General features: G+C 49.6%; 1 protein-coding gene across 4 annotated transcripts in view; it reads left to right on the forward strand.

Moving 5' to 3' along the window:
* Positions 1 to 21,467, forward strand: part of ZMAT5 (zinc finger matrin-type 5) — a 29,596-nt gene that overhangs the window by 5,356 nt on the left and 2,773 nt on the right. For 3 of the 4 annotated variants that reach the window (XM_077160616.1, XM_077160614.1, XM_077160613.1), the window contains exons 2-5: positions 9,594 to 9,748; positions 14,862 to 14,924; positions 16,251 to 16,331; positions 18,071 to 18,182. In XM_077160616.1, the coding sequence (XP_077016731.1) occupies positions 9,622 to 9,748; positions 14,862 to 14,924; positions 16,251 to 16,331; positions 18,071 to 18,182 (383 nt within the window). In that variant the 5' untranslated portion in view covers positions 9,594 to 9,621. Of the gene's footprint in view, positions 1 to 815; positions 939 to 9,593; positions 9,749 to 14,861; positions 14,925 to 16,250; positions 16,332 to 18,070; positions 18,183 to 21,467 lie in introns of those variants that run through there. The other variant, XM_077160615.1, reaches the window with a different exon arrangement.

Raw genomic sequence — 21,467 nt, forward strand, 5'->3', positions numbered from 1 at the left:
CTGTCTGATGAGAAACTGTGTCTCTAGCTTGCAGCTCCCTGGAGCCCAGATTTGGAGTCAGCTGCCCTTCACTGGGTCTTGGTCTGGTTGAACCAGGGCTCTCCCTGTCAGCCTTCTGCCGGGGACTGAAGGAAATGTCTTACCCTGCCCATTACAGCCACCACCTCTTGCTTGTTCATCCAGGCGAACCAGACCACTAGAACCGTCCATGGCAGTCTCCTAAGGAAGAAGGAATAAAATTTATCCCTGCTTAACACATTTTCCATTTTTTTTAAAGAGGATTTTTTTTCTCAAAGTTTAAAAAGCAATACATGTTAAATGTAGAAACTTAAAAAAATAGAAAAGTACAAAATCTCATTATATAACCACAGTAAATATTTTGTTTCTGCTCTAGTCTATATGTGTGTATGTGCATATATGAAAGGGAGGTGTGCTGGTTTGAAAAGAAAGTATGCCCCCTAAGAAAAGCTATGTTTTAATATAAATCTCATTTCTTAAAGGTAGAATAATCCCTATTCAATACTGTGTATTTGAAACTGTAATGAGATCATCTCCCTGGTTGATGTGATTTATTAAGAATGGTTGTTAAACTGGATTAGGGGATGACATGTCTCCACCCATTTGAGTGGGTCTTGATTAGTTTCTGAAGTCCTATAAAAGAGAAAACATTTTGGAGATTCAGAGAGACTCAGAGAGAGAGCAGAGAATGCTGCAGCACCATGAAGCAGACAGTCCACCAGCCAGCGACCTTTGGAGATGAAGAAGGAAAATGCCTCCCGGGGAGCTCCATGAAACAGGAAGCCAGGAGACCAAGCTAGTAGATGACACCGTATTTGCCATGTGCCTGTCCAGCCGAGAGAGAAGCCCTGACTGTGTTCGCCATGTGCCTTCTCACTTGAGAGAGAAACCCTGAACTTCATCGGCCTTCTTGAACCAAGGTATCTTTCCCTGGATGCCTTTGATTAGACATTTCTATAGACTTGTTTTAATTGGGACATTTTCTCAGCCTTAGAACTGTAAACGAGCAACTTATTAAATTCCCCTTTTGAAAAGCCATTCCATTTCTGGTATATTGCATTCTGGCAGCTAGCAAACTAGAACAGGAGGTCTTTCTCTTTTAAAAGTGATATTATATTGTACATACAGTTGTGATAGAAAGTCATTTTGTTTAGGAATAGAGTGTGACTATTTGTCTGTGTAAGGAAATATTTTCCTCTGACTTGAGTTTTAATGACTGTGTGGTACTCCACTGAACAGGTACAGCTCATGCCCTACTATTGCTCCTTGCCAACTCTTGACTCTCTGCCCTCAGTTTTTTTGAGGTGTGGGATGAGGACAGAACCGACCTTACAGGCTTTGTGCTCATGTCATTGAATCCCTCACCCCTATCCCACACTGGTATGTGGTGACCAGTGGGTAACTGTCAGGTGTCCTTACTGTTGGACATTTAGATTTCAGTTTTAAGATAAGCTACATTGCAGTGGCTTTCTTGGCACCTACAGCCTTGTCGTCATCTCTGCTCATTTCCTTGGAAGAAACCCCTGTTGAATGCAGGTGTCCTGTCTTGAGCCCCCTAAATGCTGTGCATCCTCCTGTCCCTGGGCTTGTTACCCAGTACTGTTACTGGGGGCAAATTTGTTGGTCACCCAAGGCAATGACACAGCGTACCTTCTTGTGAGAGCAGGGACTGCGTCATGAGATATCAGTCCCATCTGGCCAAATGTAAGTGCTCAGCAAATGTTTGGCTAATGAGTGAATGAATGAATTACTAAAAAGGAAACAATGGAGACTGAGGGTCATGCGTGTGTGAGTGGAAGGAAGGGCTCTCCTTTGACTTGGCTCAGCAGTGTTTGGGATGTGGGGTGTTTTGTACTTGTGTCTGTCACACGTAAAGTGATTTGAGTTTTCATTCATTTTTCCCATCTTGGTTATCTGTTGGTACAATCACAAATTATCTCCAAATTTAACTCCTTAAAACACAAGTCTTTTATTATCTCACAGTGTTTCAGAGTGCCAGGAATTTGGGCACAGCTTGCTGGGTAGTTGCAGGTAAACTGTCAGCTGGGGCTACAGTAATCTGAAAGTTCACTCTGGCTGAAAGGTCCTTATCCAAGTTCACTCGTGGCAGAGTTGCTTGCCACATGGCTGCTGGCCGCGGGATGAGTGACTGGAGAAAGAGAGAGACCAAGTTGGAAGCCGCAGAGTCTTTTTAACCTAATCTTGGAAGTGACATTGCCATCACCTCTGCTGTACTCTGTTGTTCATACAGACTAACCCCTGGTACACAGGGTGAGAATACCAGGAGGTAGTGGTCACTGGGGGCATCTGGGAAGCTGGCTGCCACATCCACAAATGGGTATTGAGCACTTTGGAATGCCAGGTACTGTGCTAAGGACCTAACATGCATGATTCAATCCTCACAATAACCTTATGAAAGAGTACATTATCTCCGCTTTACAGAGCAGGTCCTGGGGGTGGGTAGTTTGCTGAATGTGACATGGCCTGAAAGTGGCAGGGATGGGACTCAGACCTGGGCTGAGTGATTAGGATAGTTTTTAAAGGAAAAGCAATTTCAAAAGATGTGCATGAATGGTCTGTGTGACTATGGGCTAGCTCTCACTCTCTCTGTTCTTCAGTCTATCATCTGCTTCTTCAGATCAGTACTCTCCAGGTGTGGCCTGTGGACTCTGCATCAGACCTCCTCAGAGTCCCGATCCCAGACCTGCCAAGTTAGGGAGTGAGGGGGTGAGAGGCAAACTTGAACAAGGGTGAAGAAGAAACTGAGTGTCTCACTACAAAAAAAAGGGGGTATCCTAACGTATTGAAGCTCTCTCAGGAAAGACACCTGGATCTTCTTGGCCCCTCTGAGCAGAGTCCTGAGCAGGGGAATCCACGGGCCACCCCCACCAGGGGTGGTCTGATGTCCTCATCTCCAGATAACAGGCAGGTGAGGCGCTGATTCATTGCTGCACTCTTGGTGGGCATGCAGTAGAGCCATCCTCTGGCTGTAGTCTACTGTTTACCTGGGGTCTGTTGATGTCATGATCTGTTGATGTCATGACAGCAGATGTGACAGATGAGCTTGAGGGCAGCATGTGGTGAGCACCAGTCCAGGGTAACGACAGTCCACATCCCAGACCCTGGCCAAGGCCACACTTTTGGCTTATTTTCATTCTGTGCCAAAGTATTTTAATTCTGTGCCAAAGCCAGCTCTGTGCCCAAGTTGCACATAATGAAGGGAACCAAGAATATCAGTGAAGTGCAAATGTTGGCCCATGACGACTTCACAGCATGGTGGCAAGATGGGGAGAGAATGGGCTCTGGGATCTTGGCTCTGTACTCCTCGGTCCCCCACCAGCACAGCCTTATGGGAGGCCATAGTCAGGCACAAGGCACTGTCATTGCTATTATGCTTCTCCTAGCTGAGGCTCTGAGCAGGTAGGAGTAGTTGCCAGTCTGTTTCCTCATCTGCAAAATGAGATGCCTTCCTGTCTATCTGAAGGGTCCTTGTGAGGAGTGAATAAGCCATGAAAGCCTCATGCCTAGAGGTGCCTAGATGTGCCTAGATATGCCTAGCAGAGGCTTCGGATCTGAGGACTCCCCCACCCCACTTTCTCTTCTTTTCCTTCTTCCACCCACAGTGTCTCAACCATTGGCTAATGTTTTCTTTGAACCTAGATGACTGAAGTCAGGGTCCATAGGCCTTCCAGGCATACTTTAAGTGGTAGAACAGGGTCAAAATGGTGAGCCCTTCAGCTGGCCAGAACCAGAGCTTGCTGAGCACAGGGGTCCTGGGGTTGGGGTGAGGGGGACCCTGGCAGTGAGCCTTTAAGGGCTTTACATTTCTCTCTTCTATTTTTCTTCCTTGTGCTCTGAGTCAGAGGAAGTAAGAACTTTGCATCTGGCAGGCTCCTTGCTCGTTCAGTCCTCTAACAGGATGGGACGCTGGAATGGGCCAGCCCTGTTCCAGGTGCTGGAGTAAGCAGTTGGGCAAACAGACAGAACCCTCTGCCCTTGTGGAGTTTATATTCTAGAGGGAAAGTAGACAGGCATGACACTAAGCCTGTAAGAAGGTGAGGCATACTATGGAAGACAGAGCAGGTGTCGAAGAGACGGAGTGCCTGTACTGCAAGTTCAGATAGGGTGGTCAGGGTGTGCTCGCGGAGAGTGTGAAGGGGTGAGCACCTGGATTCATTGCAACCGTAGACATAGTCCACATTCTTGGAGCAGTAACTATGCAGGAGGCCCCTTACCTGTAGTACCTTGGTAACTATACAGCAATGGGTGTGCCCTGCTTTGATAGCTAAGGACAGACTCAGGGAGATGAAATTACTTTCCTGAGGTCATCCGGCTTATAAGTGGCAGAGCTAGAATCCTAATCCAGACCTGTGTGTTCCCAGAGGGTCACCCCATTAGCCTTGCCTACTGCCCCTTGGCCACAAGAAGCCAGGCCTGCCAGCTGGAGCAGCTCCAAGGAGCCAGCAGATGCCGTTGCACCCATTCCCCGGGAATGGGTGGGTGGCACCTCCTGTGTTCCTGGCGAGGGAGTGGGGCCGGATTGTTCTGTGTTCCGGACAGGGCCTTGCTCACATGCTGCCGGAGCAAGCCAGCCTCGGCGGTGGTGAATCACGGGCAGAGAGGGCCAGCTTAGTCAGCACCCCGTGCTAGTGCCTGGGTACCATCTAGAGACGGTCCAGCTGTCCCCTCCTCTCCCCTTCTCTGACCCAGGCCTGCCAAGTGCAGTGGTACAGGTTTGTACCTTGACAAGAACATCTGGCTGAGGGGTGGGGGTAAGGTGGCATGAAGGGAGCTGAAATCTAGCCCCACCTCCACTTGCACAGTTTTATGTCAGGCTCTGTACCTGTCCAGAGGACATAGCACCTTCTTCTAATGTGTACAAAGGCACTATATCAGGAGGTGGTTGGGTCAGGACCACCATGAGAAGTCCATGCCTGGGTGACACCAGGACAAGGTCACCTTGCTGAAGGCCACCTCCTGCCCAGAAACAGGGCTCTGCCTCCGTGGAGCCAGGCCTGTGAGGTAGACGGGAAGCACTTCCTCGGGAACTGGTCTGCTCCTCTGACATCACCCTTGGGTGGTGGGGGCTTTGCAGAGCTGTTGTGGTGGGGCAGGAGCCTGGGTTTCTGTTGGGGGCTACTTCCAGCCCCACGTCTACCTCTTGTGCTACGTGCTTTGGGCAAATTCATTTTCCTGGCCTCACTTTCCTCGTGTATAATACTAACTTGCTGACCCCAAAGATCACCTGGACATTGACATTCTGTTCCTGGTTCTAAGCCTCTTTTCTGAAATACAGGCTCTTTTGGAGGTCAGTATAAAGATGGGAACGACAGCCAATGTTTATTGAGATCTCTTAGACCTCTGTGCTTATATGGGTGATCTGAATTCTCAGGGCAACCCCATGAGGAGCCACTGTTATTAGCCCAGTTTTCATTGAAGGAAACAGATCAGAAATTGAATAACTGCCCAAGGTCACGGAGTTAGAAAGCAGTGGCATCTGGATTTGTACCTGGGCAATGACTCCAGACTGTCTGGTTCTTAGCCCTTTGCCACACAGCTCGAGGTGATTGCTGGCCCTGATGCTCAATGTCCTCCTTTGTGAAATAGGGATTCTATGATTAGTGTTGCTGGGTGGGTAGAAGGCAGGCCATGGGTTTTGATTTCCTGAAGATTGGACATTTGGGACAATTAGCACAATGGTCTGGGCACAGGCTTTGCCAGCAGGCCTGAGTTCCAGGCACCCTGAGAGCTGCTGTGCCCTTCCTAGATGTGTGACTTCTCTGGACCTTAGTCTTTTCATTTGTAAAATGGAATGATAATACATACTGCTCTTGGCTTGAAGTGGCCAGCATGATCCCAAGGGGCAGAGTGCGTAATTTATGAAGGAAAGTTTTTGGCAGCTGGGTACAGATTTTCATAAGTGATTAGAAGTCTGGGCTCTCGATTCTAACTGCCTGGATTCTAAGCACAGCTTGGCTGCTTTCTATCAGTTGACCTTGGGTTAGTCATTTCACTTCTCAAAGTCTCAGTTCCCTCATGTGGAAAGGCATACTCCCTTCCTCACAGCTTGTCCTGAGGATGATGCTTCTAAAGCTTTTACCCTAGTGCCCACACATAGTAGGTGCTCAATAAGTTATTACCTCTAATAGGTAAATTTATTAAGCACTTATTTAATGCCAGACAATGCTATTGTTATTTTTACTATTCTTACTCTTTTTTTTTAATGTTTTTATTGTGGTAACATATATACAATATAAAATTTCCCATTTTTACCGCTTTCATGTGTACAGTTCATTGGTATTAATTACATTTGCACTTTTGTCCTACCCTCACCACCATTCATTATGAAAACTTTTTCATCATTCCAGTCAGAATCTCTGTACCTATTAGGCAATATCCCCCAATCCTTCCCTGCCCCTTAGCACTGGTAACCTCTAATTTACTTTCTGGCTCTGTGAATTTGCTTATTCTAGATATTTCATATCAATGAAATCATGCACTGTTTGTCTTTTTGTATCTGGCTCATTTCACTCAAAATGATGTTTTCAAGGTTCGTCCAGGTTGTTGCATGTGTTAGAACTTCTTTCCCTTTTGCAGATTGTATTTTGCATTGTGTGGATGTACTGTGTTTTAGTTTGCTGATGCTATTAGAATGCAATATACCAGAAATGGGTTGGTTTTATAAAGGGGATTTATTAAGTTACAAGTAAAATGTCCAAACTGAGGCATCCAGAAGCAGATAGCTTGATTCAAGAAAGGCTGCTGGCTTATGGAACACCTCTGTCAGCTGAGAAGGCATGTGGCTGGCATCTGCTGGTCCTTTAGCTTCTGGTTTCAGTTTCCCTGGGGGTGTTTTCTTTGTGCATCTCCAAATGTTTGTCTGTGTCAGCTCTGAGCTTTTTCCAAAATGATTCCCTCTTAAAGGACTCCAGTAAGAGGATTAAGACCCACCTTGTATGGGCAGAGATATATCTCCATGGAAACCAGTTAATCAAAAGGTTCCACCCATAACTGGGCGGGTCACATCTCCATGGAAACAACCTAATCAAAGGTCCCACCAAATAATAGGCCTGCCTCCACAAGGTTGGATTAGGAGAAAGAACATGGCTTTTCTGGGGTACATAAAAAGTTTCAAACCAGCACATACCGTATTTTGTTTCTTCATTCATCTGTTGATGGAGACTAGGGTTGTTTCCAACTTTTCTATGTTTAATTTTCTAAGGAACTGCCCAAACTGTTTTCCACAGTGGCTGTACCATTTTACACTCCCACCAGCAGAACACAAGGGTTCCTATTTCTGTGCATCCTCGCCAACACTTTTTTCCATGTTTTAAAATAATAGCTATTCTAGTGTGTAAAGTGGGTTTTTTTATGGTTTTGATTTGCATTTTCCTGATGGCTAATGATATTGAACATGTGTTTATTGGCCATTTGTATGTCTTCTTTGGAGAAATGTCTATTAAGACTACTTGCCCATGTTTTAATTGGGTTGCTATTACTCTTTTGTTATTTGAATGAGCAAACTTCTGGACCTCTCTCCAAGCAATCTGCCAATCAGTTAGACCCACTGCTTTGTTTTCTTGTGATGATAGGAAGGCCCAGAGAGGGCAAATGACTTGCCAAGGTTACAGGGCTAGCTGCTTAGGGCCCTCTATGGTTTTGTCGAGCTAGGACTGCTGCAGAGCTACTGTTCCATTTCAGTCTTCTAGAGGGACACCCTCTCTCTGCCCCTCCCTTCCCCATTAATCTCCAGAGCCCGCAGTTCCTCAGAGGTTTAAGTTTTGGGAATGGCTTAGTTAAGCACTCAGCCATTTAATGTTCATCTCTTACCATTTCAATTCAGTTCCTATAAGTTTATTGGCAAGACCGGGTGTATTAGAGCTGCCAAATTTAATATATCAAGTCCATGTGTCTGGGATGCCATTTCTCAGCAGTAATGGGAGAAGAGAGGTTTTACATGTTTTCATTTTTGAATGACTGTTCCTGATCTCATTATAGCCCTTGACTAAATGGCTGGCTGTCCCTATCTGTTGCAGGAACAGCTTTCACCAGCAAATCGCTTGGCTGCCTAGACCCTCCATGAGGCTTATTTGTCTCTGCATCTCTCCCCACCTTCTTCCTCCCGAGCATTCCACTCTGCTGATCATTTTCCAGCTTCAACCTTAGATCCTGAGAGTCCGAGGTTTTGTTGCTACTCTGTGACCTTGGGAAAGTCACTTTCCTTCCTCCTCTGGGCCTCAGAAACCTGCTTTGTGAAATGAGATTTGCCAGGGCATCTCCCTTCTTCCTTGTATGAACAGCTGCCCTGGGCTCAGCCTTTGTAGAGCCTACTTGCTGGTTCTGTGTGGGTCCATTCCTCTTCTGGCCACCAGACTGGAGACCTGAGGGTTTGCCATGAGAGTCATGGGAGCACCTACCACCTCGGGCTACAGAGCTTCTGCGTCAGGAGTGGTGGCAGTGGTCTTAGGACCTCGAAAGGTTCTCATTTCCCTACGTGACTGGCTGGAGAGCTGCTGCCTGAGAATTTAGCTAATCTCCTTGGGAAGCTGTTTGCTTTTGCTGCCTGAGCCCTCTTCACCATCTCTAAGCATTAAGCTGTCTGTGAAAAAGAGGACACTGGCAGCATAATGTAAGAGAAGCACTGATTTTTAGGGGACCTGGGTTTGCATTCTGATTTACCAGCTGGGGGCCCTTGGGCAGATCGCATCCTCTCTCTGAATCTCAGCTGTCCCATATGGAAGATGGGGTTTCATTAATTTATTCAAAAAATATTTAGTGTTCTATTCTGAACCATGCACCATTTTGGGTGGTGGGGCTTCAGCAATAAACAAAACAAAAAATATGCCTGACCTCATCAGTTTATATCCTTGTTGGGGAGGAGAGACAATAAACATAAGTCAATTACTTCAGAGGTAATAAACATGAAGAGGAGAAATAAAGCAGGGCAAGGGCAGCAGGAAAAGCTGGGGTAGGAGTTGCCATTTTAAGCAAAGTAGTCACAGTCGATTACTGAGAGGGTAGTATCAGAGTAACGACTGAAGGAGTTGACTGGGTAAGCATGGCAGATATCTGGGGGAAGAGCATTCCAGGCAGAGGGAAAAGCAGGTGCAAATACCCTGAGGTAGAAAGTAGCTGGCATGTTGTGAGGAGCAGTGAAGAGGACAGCATGGCCAGCATGGCTCGTCTGAAGAGGACAGGGGAGAGAGAAGGGCCGAAGTATGGTAGGGGCTGGGGCGGTCAGCCAGATGGTATCAGGCAGTGGTTCCCTACCCTGGCTATATATTAGAATGACCTGGAGAGATTAAAAAAAATATCGCTGCCCGGGTCTCACCCACTGTCTGGGATGGAAGCTGGGCACCAGTATTGTTACAAGGGCCTTATGGAATGAGGCCTTTTAGGCAGTCATTGCTGGCCCCAGCGCAGCTCCTCATGGGGCTCTGTAGTGAGGTTTGGTGAGGTAGCACGTGTCGGTACTACCTGTAAGTAACGCCCGCTCAGTCAGAGGTGTGCTGCTGGGGACTTTGGACTGGGACCTTTGCTCCAAGGGTCTAACTGAGTGCTTTGTGGCTCCCCAGGCGGCAGCAGCACCCAGCATGGTCAACCATGGGGAAACGATACTTCTGTGACTACTGTGACCGCTCTTTCCAGGACAACCTCCACAACCGCAAGAAGCACCTGAACGGGCTGCAGCACCTCAAAGCCAAGAAGGTCTGGTACGACATGTTCCGAGGTGGGTGCGCCGGCTCAGCAGTCTGGCTGACAAGCCCTGCTCTCTGATCTTTCCTGTCATTAGACAAGGAAGCACATGGGTCTGTGAGAGTCTCTGTTTGGGCTCTTGGAAGAGCAAAAGAGTAGGAGGTATGGGACCACGGGCCCCCGGAAGGGGTAGGCTGGGATGTGCATTCCTACCCAGCAGTTGTTGGCCGGCCTCGCTGTACCCAGTTCTCAGGATGCAGTAACCAGGAGGGTCTCTCTGAGGAGGCAGCTAAAAGATGAGGAAAAGCCACTCAGAGGTGTTCTCAGAGGGGCAGGGAGAGGGTGTGGCTAAATGTAGCTACAAGGAGGAAGAAGGTAGAGATTGATGCTGGAGATAGGACAGGGGCCAGATCAGATAGTCCTGCATGGGTAAGGGTCATGGCTTGTCCCAGGGGCAGAGAGTAGCCTCTGACGGGCTTTAAGTAGGAGCTGACGTGGCCAGAATGCCGTTTGAAGGAGGTGACTCTGCTATGCATAGTGAGCGGTGGGCAGGTAGTGAATGGCTGTTGAAGGGTTGAATGGTTGGCTGGACTGATGGATGAATAGCCGAGCTGCCAGAGGGAGGCTTTTCCGGGAAAGGCTTCTCCAAGTAGATGCAACTTGGGAACTGAGCTAAGGGCTATAAAGCACCCAGCACGGGGCCTGGCACAGATGACACTCACAGACCATAGCTACTTTTGTTGCATGGCTCTTATTATTAGACGTGTACTCTGAGGAGCAGCAAGGGAGGTGGCAGTGGTTGGCCCATCCAGAGCCAATCAAAGGAAAAGAGAGCTTGGCTGTGGGTCAGGGCTCGGGGGTGGGGTGGGGGTGGAAACTAGGAGCTCCTGGAATTAGACTGGCATGGCTAGCACCACACAAGTGGGAGATCAGGATTCCGGGAGGAGGCATTGATACTTGGGTCTGAGCCTGGAAAGAAGGCACTGAGCCCCAGCAGCCAAGAAGGGAGGAGAAGGGGAGGTAGAGAGAATTTCCTGGTGTGAACCCAGAATTCACAAGAAGGGAAGTGAGTGAGCATGAATTGGACTGAATGCTGCATACCAAGTTCTTTCCATAGTTTATCAATTGCTTCTCTCAGTAACTCTAAGGCGGGTGGTTTTCAACCCTGACTATGGGTTGAGGTCACCTGGAAACCTTGTAAAAAAAAAAAAAGAAGAAGAAAAAACATTGATCCCCTGACCCCTGGCCCCTGAGGCAGGTTTGGGGTGTGGGACCTAGACATGGTCTTTTTGCAACTGTCAGATTCTTTCCATTTCAGATGAGGAAGTAGAGGCTCAGAGGCTCAGATGAGAGAGTGGCTAGGCTGTTCAGTAGACAGGTGTGGCCGTGATTGTGAGGGGTTGGGAGTGGGGGCAGAGGAGCAGTTCAGGGTTGGTAGGGTGCCTCTTAGGTGCCTGGGAGGCCTCTAATGCAGGGGTCAGGCAAGGGCTTCCTGTGCCCCCAAATCAGAGAATGCTATCATCTGGCATGGAACTTGGGTCCCAGGATCACATTGGTGAGACCCCCAGACTCTAGGCCTAAAAGGGTTGGTCTTTGGGGCTAGAGCTAATGGGCAGAGGCTCTTGTGTTGCTTGATAGAACCGCATAAGCCATCAGCCCCTTCTCAGGGCTCCTGTGTTCCCAGCATCCTCTCATGGCCACATTCAGTGCTTAGAACAGCTCCGCAAGGAAACATGGGCAGGCTGGAGGTGCATACTTATAGGGGATGATTTCAAAACCCCGAACAGTGATTGCCTTATCCTGGATCCCCAACTGCTGGTACCTGGGCTCTTTCCACCCACTCAAGAGGCTTCCCCAGGGCCCCAGCTTACACTGAGCACTTTGGGGAGGCCTGAGACTCGACCAACACGCACTCTGCTCCCAGCTTCATGGCCTTGACAAATCTCTTTATATTTGGATGGGCTGATACCCACCTGCCCTGCTCATGTCAAACATGGCCTCTGGAGCCAGGCTGCCGAAGTGTCATTCCTGGCTCTGCCATTCCCTGACAGTGTGGCCCTAATATTGTTATGTGTAAAGAAGCCATAACAACAGTACCCACCTCTCAGGGATGTGACAAGGGTTCAGTAATCTCGTGATGACTGTGTGGCATCCAAGTGTAGTGAGGAGAAAGGATGCCTCACAGTCCACAAAAGAATTGGCCACAGGCCCCGTACCTAACGGGCTCATTCATTCCACCAACACTTGATGAACACTTAGAGTGTCCTCAATTCCCTGAAGACATGAAGGTGAGTAAAACTGGGCCCCTTTCCTAAGGGCCCACTGCCACAGAGTTGGGAAGATAAACCTTGTATCCAGTTAACTACAGTGTTTCTAGGCATAGCCCCTGTCCTACAGGACCACCGTGCCTTACTAGCCTCTCCCTCCAGGCTTCGAGTCACACTGGCCACTGCATGTCCTGTTTGCAGGCACTGTTCCCTCTGTGGGTATGTCCTTCCTGCTCTTCCCCCACCCCATCAAACCAGGTCGTTCCATCTCAGTGCTCAACTCGGGCAGCAGCCCTGGGCTGGGTTAGGTCATTCTATAACAGGCTAGATGTTTAGCCGTTTATATCCATGTGGATTAGGGTGACTATCGGACTGGAAGTAAGGACCAGGTCTGACTTGTTCTTCACTAAATCCTCATCCTGGCATGTCTCCTGGCACACAGTACGTGCTCAGTAAATGTTTGTTAAGCAAATGTCTAAATGAACGAACAAACAAATATAGGGCTTAAGGGTGGCTCTTAATTTTGGGAGATGAAGTGAGAAGGACCAACAGGGTCAGATCACAAGGAGCCTTGAATGTCAAATAGAGGAGCATGGGCTGTTTTGTGCAGGGCCTGGGCTGCTGGTTGTCAACCCTGCATGCCCTTCAGAGTCACTGAGGAGCTTTTAACAATTCTGTTGCTCTGCCCCCTCAGACGAATTAAAATCTGGGAGAGAGAGCCCAGGTGTCTGTGTACATTCAAAGCTTCTCAGTGAATCTGACATGTGGCTGGGGTTGAGAACAGTTAGTCAGATGATGGACAGCCAGGGACTTTTCTCCCACACTGAACCACTCAGCCTAGGTCCCTTATCCAGGTTCTGGGCTCAGTCCCCTGCAGTCCTCCCCACAGCTCTGCCAGGCCACTCCTGGAGCAAGTCCTCTGATGACCAGCTCCCGCCCCCAGAGGCCGCGTCTCTTCACTTAGGCAGCAGCCACAGAGGGGAGCAGACCATCCCCATGCTCGTCCCCCTGCAATCCTCCCCTGGGGAAGGGAGGAGTCCCCAACAGTGACCCCAACACCTAGCCAGGAGATAGGCAACTGTGCAGGGAACAGCAGGGCCTTTTGACTGTCGGGCACTGGGGTTCAAATCCCTGGCAGTGCCACACTTCCTAATGGGGTGCCTTTGAGTTAGATCATTTCCCCTATCTGAGCCTGTTTCCCCCTCTATAAGTGATGTTAGCACTGTACAGCAGGTTTGTAAAGAGGAACTGAAATCAGAATTGCTGCCATTTGTTGAGCACCTACTACAAAGGATCTCAACCCTGGCTGCACATGACATCACCTGGAGCTAGGATCCTGAGGCCGGTCCCAACCCCAAGGGCTAATATAATTGTTCTCAATTTCTGGGTGATTCTAATGTGTAGCCAGGGTTGGGAGCCACTGCCTGCACTGCCCAGTGCTTTCCATCCATTATCTTATTAAATTTTCACAGCAGCCCTGCCAGGTGGAATTCATCCTCCCGTTTTACATGAGGGGAACCTGAAACCTGGAGAGATTATGCAGTGCAGCTTGCACGTGTTAGTGGAAGCTGGGATTTGAATGCTGGTTCACTTGACTCCAAAACGCATGGTCTTTGCTCTGTCCGGTAGCCTCTAGGAAAGGTGGTGAGTGGGAAAGTTCCCAGTAGAGGTCTGGAGTAGAAGGGCAGCCTCTTCCTCTTGCTGTCCCCTCTGGGGCAGATAGAAGTACCTTCAAATCAGGACATCCTCCTCCCACGTTGTGCCCACTTACGCTTTTAGTTTGCCAGAGCTGCTTTGACAAGGACCACACAGTGGGTTGACTTAAACAATGACAATTAGTTGACTTACAGTTTGGAGACCAGAAAGAAGTCTGAAGTCTAGGTGTCGGCAGGGTCATGCTTTCTCCTGGGGGTGGCTGCCCTCCGTCATGTGGTGCCGCTGTCCTGGTCTCCTCCTCAGGCTTTTTCTGACTTCTGGCTTCTCCCTACTCTGCCTTTTTCCTTTTTCTGGTTTCTACTCATTGACTGCATCCAAATATCCCCCCTTTGTAAGGCTTCCAGTAATAGGATTAAGACCTACTCTAATTCAGTTTGGTCATACCTTAACTAATAGTAACGTCACCAAAAGGTCCTGTTTACAGTGGGTTAAGCTTAATAACGTCTTTTGTTGGGGTATACAATCCATTCTACCAACAGTTACAGATTTTTACTGATTGCTTACAATCAAATTTGCTTTGCCCAAAGGAGCATGCAGAATTTAAAACAATAAATATATGATGGAAATAAAGGTAGGAAAAGTCAGAGGAGACCAGAGCTAAGGTTAGTCTCCAGAATGATTGCCAAGAAATCAGTGCGACTCCACACCCCCACCCTCACCCCCCAGCAGCCCGTGGTAGGAGGGGCCAACAAGAGCAGTTGATCCCATGTGGCCTTGGGATTTGCTTGTGGGCTTCCTGGTGATCAGAAGGTTTTTGTCTGTTTGTTTGTTTTTAGCTTTTTATTTTGAAATAATTGTAGACTCATATTGCAAAGACAGTACGGAGAATTCCTGTGACACCAGGATTCTTTTTTTTTAAAATCTCCCCAGGTGATTCCATTATACAGACAAATTCAAGAACCTCTGACCTAAACCTGGTTCTTGGCCTTTGGCTGGTTCTGGCTGGAGGACATGGTCACCTGAAGCTTGGCTTTGCTGCTCCACATCCCCACCTGTGGTCGTCCATTGTTTACACTCGTGGACAGGGAGAACTTGTCTCTCCTCACAGCTGTTCTTGATGATAGGAAGCACCTGTGTCCAGCTGACGTCCACGCCCCTGTGGCTGCCTCCTCCCACCTCCCTTGGGAGAGCACGGCTGAACCCTTCCCCTCTGTTCTCTTGCAGATGCAGCTGCCATCTTGCTGGACGAGCAGAACAAGCGGCCCTGCAGGAAGTTTCTACTGACAGGTACAGAGCTCTGTTCAGCCTGGGCCCCTCAGGGACCAGCAATGTCCAGTCTACTGCAGAGTATCTCCCCCTGACCCCTTTGTGGCCTTGGTTTTAGCTGACAAGTCTCTTCCCAGGGACTGTGCCCTAGAGCCTCTCAGGTCTTGGTCCTCAGCTCCGTAGACCTATAATGTGATGTTATTGGCTCACCCAGAGAAAGCAAGCCATAGGAGATTGGAAGTAAATCCAGGAGACACTGAGGTGTGTAACAGACCAACTGATTGTGTCGGCCTGGGCTCTGGACCTCCTCTGCACCCTCCCTCCCAGTGGGCAGGGTTGGAAACAGTGACAGGTCTGAAGATGCAGGGAGGTAGGTTCAGAATTAGAACCAAGGGTGATAGGTGTTCGATTTGACTGATGAGCACTCAGTTAATAAGGGTGCATTTAGTTCAGAAAGATAAAAACCCAAGTAAGTGAAGGAACCAAAGGCAGATGAAAATAAAAATATGAAAAACAAGGCACAGCCAGAAGAACAGTTGGTATCTTCCATGTTTGCCCTCGAGAGCATGTGTACTCTTTAGGGGTTTGGCCCTGAGCTTCCTAGCAGCCAAGGCAAAGAAGAAAACCACAGTGATTAACGTGGTTTGTAAGGGAACTCAGTATACTGCTTTGAGCTAGGGAAGCTGGGTGAACAGCTATGTTCCATTCAAGAGACAGGGCTGCCCCTCCAATTGGCCCCAGGCCTGCAGGTCAGGGACGTTCTCCAGGCTTCACTGTCCTGTGAATTTGTCACCGATAGGTTACTCCGGCTTAAGGACACCTCAGTCTCCAGTTCTTTTGAGACACATTTTGGTCTCCTCGGTTCAGATTTGTGAGGCTACCCTGGACTTTGGGACTTCTTTGGAGAAGCTGCCATTAAAGCTTTTCTAGGGAGCAGTCTGGCTGTTGTGCAAGCCCAGTGGGGGAGGCAGGTAGAAGAAGGCACTGTACGTGTGGTGTCTGGAATTGGGAGGAAGCATAGTCCTTTTGGGGACCTATATGTAGTTCACTGAGGCAGGGGGTAACGAGACCATCCTGCAGCCCCATCGTGAAATGCTCCAATCAGGTTTGATCCCCAGGTGGTGGGCAGCCACAGAAGGTCTCGAACAGGGCATGTGGACCAGAAAGGTTACCATGGCTGTGTGGGTATGGGACTGGAGAGAGACCACTTTGGTTCAGGGGTGGGGTTGCTACTCATTAGTCCCTGAAGTCCTGCCCCTAAATCTCTGGAGATGCTTCATCAGAGTGCTTCTTAGCACACTGGGTGAGCCCCTCCAAGCAGTAAGTATTTCTGTCTTCTGATTGCAGGTCAGTGTGACTTTGGTTCCAACTGCAGATTTTCCCACATGTCAGAGCGGGACCTGCAGGAGCTCAGTATCCAGGTGGAGGGTGCGTCTCAGTAGGGACCCTGGCTGGGTGGTGTGGGGTTCAGAGGGAGCAGGATATGGGCCTAGGAGGCTGTTGTGGGTCTTTGTGACCACCATGTCAGGGAGGCTGAGGATTGCCCAAGGTAAGAGGGAGCCCAGACTTCCCAGTAAGAGCTGGATATCAGGACTGCCTGCAAACTGCCCCAGGCTGAATGGAGAAGTAGCAGAGCCATCATGTAAGCCCCACATGTGACCCCTGTGGGGTCTCATACCCAGGAGCCCTCAAGGGTACCTCAGCCCACCTGGACCCTGGTACCTGTTCATATGTACCCTTCCCTTCCTTCCTCAGTAAGTCAGCATATATTGAGCCCCTTTCTGCACTCTAGGAGTGAAGGGATGTATTTCTCTTGCCCTCAAGATTCTCACAGTCTGATGATTCTGAGGGATGAACAAGTTTACCTTCCCAAGGAAGAAATAGAAACTGCATGCCTGCCTGTGGGTTGTTTTCCTTCCCTGAGTAGAGACCAAGGAAGCACCTACTTAGAAGGTCTTTATTGACTTCTCATGAAGCCCTTCATTGAACAGATGGGGGAAACTGAGGCCAATACTCAGCTACTAAAGGGTTTTGCCTGATTCCCTCAGCAAGTTAGAAGCAGACTCTGGCTCTCCCAGCGTACTGCCTCTTACCCTTCTCTATGTCCAGGGGCCTCAGGGCAGTGTTCTGTGTGGCCTGACCTTTTCCCTTGTCCCCTGGTACGCCTTGCTCCTGTGGGCTTGGTGCTCTGCTTCCCTGGCTGTATGGCTGCATAGGGTTTCCAGGAGCTTCCCCAAGTGGAAGCAAGCCCAGGACAGCCTGGCAGCAGCAGCATCTTTAGCTCTTCACCAGCTGCCGGCTCTCAGGGAATGGTTGGCCCATCGTGAGGAGAGCACAGACCAATGGGTCTAGAACTGGAGATGATACATGGTAGAGACGTGGGTGGAGGGCCTGAGGAGGCCAAGAGCAGAGGCGTTGCCCCTGCTGGCAGCTCAAGATAGTCCTGGCTCTGCCTTACCCCCATGACCTTGCATGTGGCTCAACCTTTTAGAGGCAGTGTCTTGACCTATCAAATGGTGACTCCTTATGGAGATGAAGTGAGATGTGGCATGTGCAGGGTTAGCCCAGGGCCTGCACAAAGAAGTTTTGGGCCACGCAGGTGGTTGTTTGCCTCTGGGCCGAGGCTCCATCCCAAGGACTTCCTCTGAGATTTGGACCTCATTACACTGTCATGCCCAGCTTGTGGGAAATCCGTATGTTGCTTGGTTTTAATTCAGTGAGTGAAGGTTTCTGCAGGACATTTTATGAAAAGAAACACCAGGGAAACTGAGGCTCATGTCTCTGTCCAGCATCAGAGAACTGGCACGTGGCGAGGCCAATCAATATTCAACTCCTGTTTTGCCTGGTTCTGCATCCTGCTGGATGAGGACAGCTCCTGAGTACCAGGCTCTTTATGTACATTAAACTGTTTTGAAGCCCACAAAGCTTGACAGACAACCAGTGTTGTCTTCATTTTAAGGATAAGCAGAGAGAGACCCAGAGGGGGGCTGGGCTATACAAATGGCCTGAGGAGGTGGTAGCTTAATGGGGACAAACCAGAGGCTCTGTCCTTAGGATTATCCTCAGGGCTTCCCCGTGTACTGCTAACTTCTGCTTCTTTGTGGGAGGTTGGGGTCCAGGCTGGCATAAGTGTGCCCTGACTTGCCTCTGTCTCTCTGCCCCCGCAGAGGAGAGGCGGGCCAGGGAGTGGCCGCTAGACGCCGTGGAGCTCCCAGAGGTCCGTCTCGAGAACTGGCTGGAGAAGAGAACTAAGCGGCTGAGCTCAGCCCCCAGTAGCAGGTATAGGCCCCCTTGAGCCCCCTCCTCTCAATCCCTCTGGGAGCAAGACCTCAACCAGCCTGCCCTGAGGGTGGGGCCATTTTGGGGCTACTGAGTCCCAGGCTCTCGCCGGAGGCAAGTCTTTTCAGGTGCCTGCTCCTCAGCCTCAGTCCCACCCTATAGTTACTCATCCCCTTACTGGAGTCTGTGCTGACTGACCAGGGGTGGGGGTGGGAAAAAGCAGATTTGATCTTGCATCACCAAGTCCGTTGCTAGAGGAAGGGGCCTGGACCATTGGTCACTGAGCCCCTGAGGACCAGTCACTGGGTACCTACACCCTCACCTACTCTGCCCTCTATGGCTCTGCATGGTTACCTAGCTGTGCAGAAGGGAAACTGAGGCTCACAGGAGGGGTGTGACCTGCCCAAGGGCTCATAACTCAGCTGGGATTGCTTGGGGTGTGATGACAAAGCCACTGCCCTACTGCCCCTTTAAGGAAGAGGCTTGAAGTGGGGTCAGCACAACTGCTGCCTGGGCCCAGTGCTTAGGATGCTCAGAAGTAGATGGGGAGCCCCTTTTCTTCTTGTCCTGGAGAACATGCTGGGTAAGGGGCCCTTGGGTCTGTGCCAGGTGCTGCCGCATGACCTCTTTTTTAAAAACCTTTTTCACTGTTAAATATAATATATATACAAAGCAAAGAAAGAAAAAAGCAATATTTTTCAAAGCACACTCCAAGAAGTAGTTACAGAACAGGTCCCAGAGTTTGTCATGCACTACTATTCCACCATCTCAGATTTTTCCTTCTAGCTGCTCCAAAACATTGGAGGTTAGAGGGAGTGTTAATATAGCAATTCAGCAGTCATACTTATTTATTAGATCCCATTTTCTCTGCTATACTTCCTCCTTCTCCTTTGATCCTTCTCCCAATCCCATTGCCCAATGTCCCTTCTGACTTTTTCATGTTGAGAAGAGGTGTCAACACTAAAGGATAGGGGGATATAATTAATTGATAATCTTGAAGAGACTGTTCCCTCTGGGTTTCAGGATTTATCTGACCTAGGAACCCTCTGGGAATTATAGGTTCCAGGAAAGCAAACTTAGTGTTTGAAACCTCTCAGTTAGAGCTCTAGGTGTTCTTACACAGGAGTGGAGTTGGTTGGGGTTTAGCAGACCACGGCAAGTAGCACTATCTAACTGAAGCTTACATGAGAGTAGCCTCCAGAATAGCCTCTTGACTCTATTTGATCTGTCTTGGCCACTGATGCCTTTTTGTATTACACTTTTTCCCCTCTTTTGTCTTCAAAGTGTGCCAGGGCCAGGCTCATCCCCAGGATCCACATCCCACATTGTCAGGGAGATTTTCACCCCTAAATGTCAAGTCTCACATAGGGTGGAGGGTAACAATTCTCCTTGCAGAGTTGGCTGCCCCGTGTCCTCTTTAGAGGGGACACAGCTCATACCCCACATCAGCATGGGGCATGGACTTTGAAGGCCACTCAAGGGTCAAAGCCAGATCAATTCAGGTCTCTGGGGCTTTTCTACCAGGTTTTAAAGGGAACAGGGTCAAAGAAAGGGCTAAAGGCTGTGTTCCTGAGCTACAGGGGACTTAAAAAGGTATGGTATAGGTATGACCGCAATAGTGGAGCGTAATGTCCCTTCTGGCCCAAGTCTGAGAAGTTGTGGTTTTGGCCCCATGAGCAGCTCCCTTGAGGACCAGCCTTCGTCTGGGGATCCAGGCCCCTGTGTGGAGGCCTGTTCACAGGATCCAGGATTGCCTTCTGGTGCAGGCACTTACTAACCACATCACCCTAACTGCTCACCTCCCTGCTCCAACCGCCTTGGTATCCTCTGCTGGGAGTGAGTGATACGCCACAGCCTGGGTGTATCTGAGGCATTGAGATGGGGTGCTCTGAAGGCCTTGCCCTTAGTTCAGACTGTGGGTCCCCATGCTCACGTGCAAGGGTGCCTGTGGCCATGAGGTTCGTAGAACTAGGGAAAAGGATGGGGAAACAGAGGCTGAATGACTAGCCCAAGGTCACAGGTGGAGGTGGTGCCCACGTGGTAATCAGGTTTGTTCAGTGATTCTAGTGTGCCTGGTACTAGGCCTGGGCATTTTATGGGATTAACATCCCAGCTTTGCAGTTGAGGAATCTGAGCCTCTCCAGGGGTTGTGACTACCCTGGTCTCACACCTGCTGCTTTAGCTGTAACCTGGGAAGAGCTCGGCCCCTGCTCAGAATCTGAACCCCAGGCCTTCGCTATCTCATGAACCATGTTCAGGGCTTGCCAGGGGTTCTGTCCAGGCGGAGGCTGAAGTAGTGGCAGCAGCAGGATGGCAGTGGCTGTTTCTGGAGTAGATCCTGCCACAGGAGACCGTCCTAGGTGTGGGGAATTGAAATTCTGTCCCCCAGACCCCTCTTCCCCTGGCTACCCAATCTGGTCCCTTCCAGAGGACCTGCTTTCCAAGCAACCACTTATCCCTGTGCTCATTGACTATCCATCTGCTTCTCGAAGGCTCTGAGCTAAAATGAATTACTCTCTGGGTAGAGCAGACCTGTCCAGCCCTGACCATTTATTGTTGCTTTTCCCATCACTGGCTCAGTCTTTCATAGCCTTTTTGAAAAATGACCGCTGTCCCCTGTGGCCTGTGGGCTTTGGGCTCTGCCCCTGCATTCCTGGCTCCCACCCTACAGGGTAAAAGAAGGTGGATTCAAGTCTCTGGGCTGCCTTAGTTTCCTAAGTCTCCTTCCCCAGTCTTTAGTCAGTCCTGTGCAAAGGTAACAACTTCTGCTGTACCCTCCACCCTCTGGCTCTCCCGGATGCCACAGCCACCCCCTCCCTCTCCCATCCCTTCATTTCAGTTCGACGTCCTAAAATAGCTGCAAAAACGCAGCCTGGCTCTGCCTTCCCTTACTCAATCCCTTTCTATGCTACATCCACCACAGGAGAGTCCCAGCTTGCTGGCCTAGCCATCTCCTCTGCTGCTTCCCCCGTGCCTTGGTGGTCTCCCCATCCAGCCTTCTTGTCAGTCACAGGGAACTTAGCAGCTTCTTAGATGTGTAGCCATTTCTGAGTTCAGAGAGCCTGTGTGTGCTCTTTCCTCTTCCTGCAACTTTCTCCCCAACTCATCCTCCAAGCTTTAGCTAAGGTATTACCCTTTCCAGGAAGGCCCCCACAACCCCCGAAATTATCTGGCTCCTCACTGACTCCTGGCAGCAGGCCCCCAGCCTGGAAGACTGCCATCTGGGTATTAAGCTCCATGGGCCCCTCAGGCCACAGGGCTCACAGGCCTCAGATGACCACTCCA

Source organism: Tamandua tetradactyla, chromosome 5 (assembly GCF_023851605.1).
Source record: "Tamandua tetradactyla isolate mTamTet1 chromosome 5, mTamTet1.pri, whole genome shotgun sequence".
Taxonomy (NCBI): domain Eukaryota; kingdom Metazoa; phylum Chordata; class Mammalia; order Pilosa; family Myrmecophagidae; genus Tamandua; species Tamandua tetradactyla.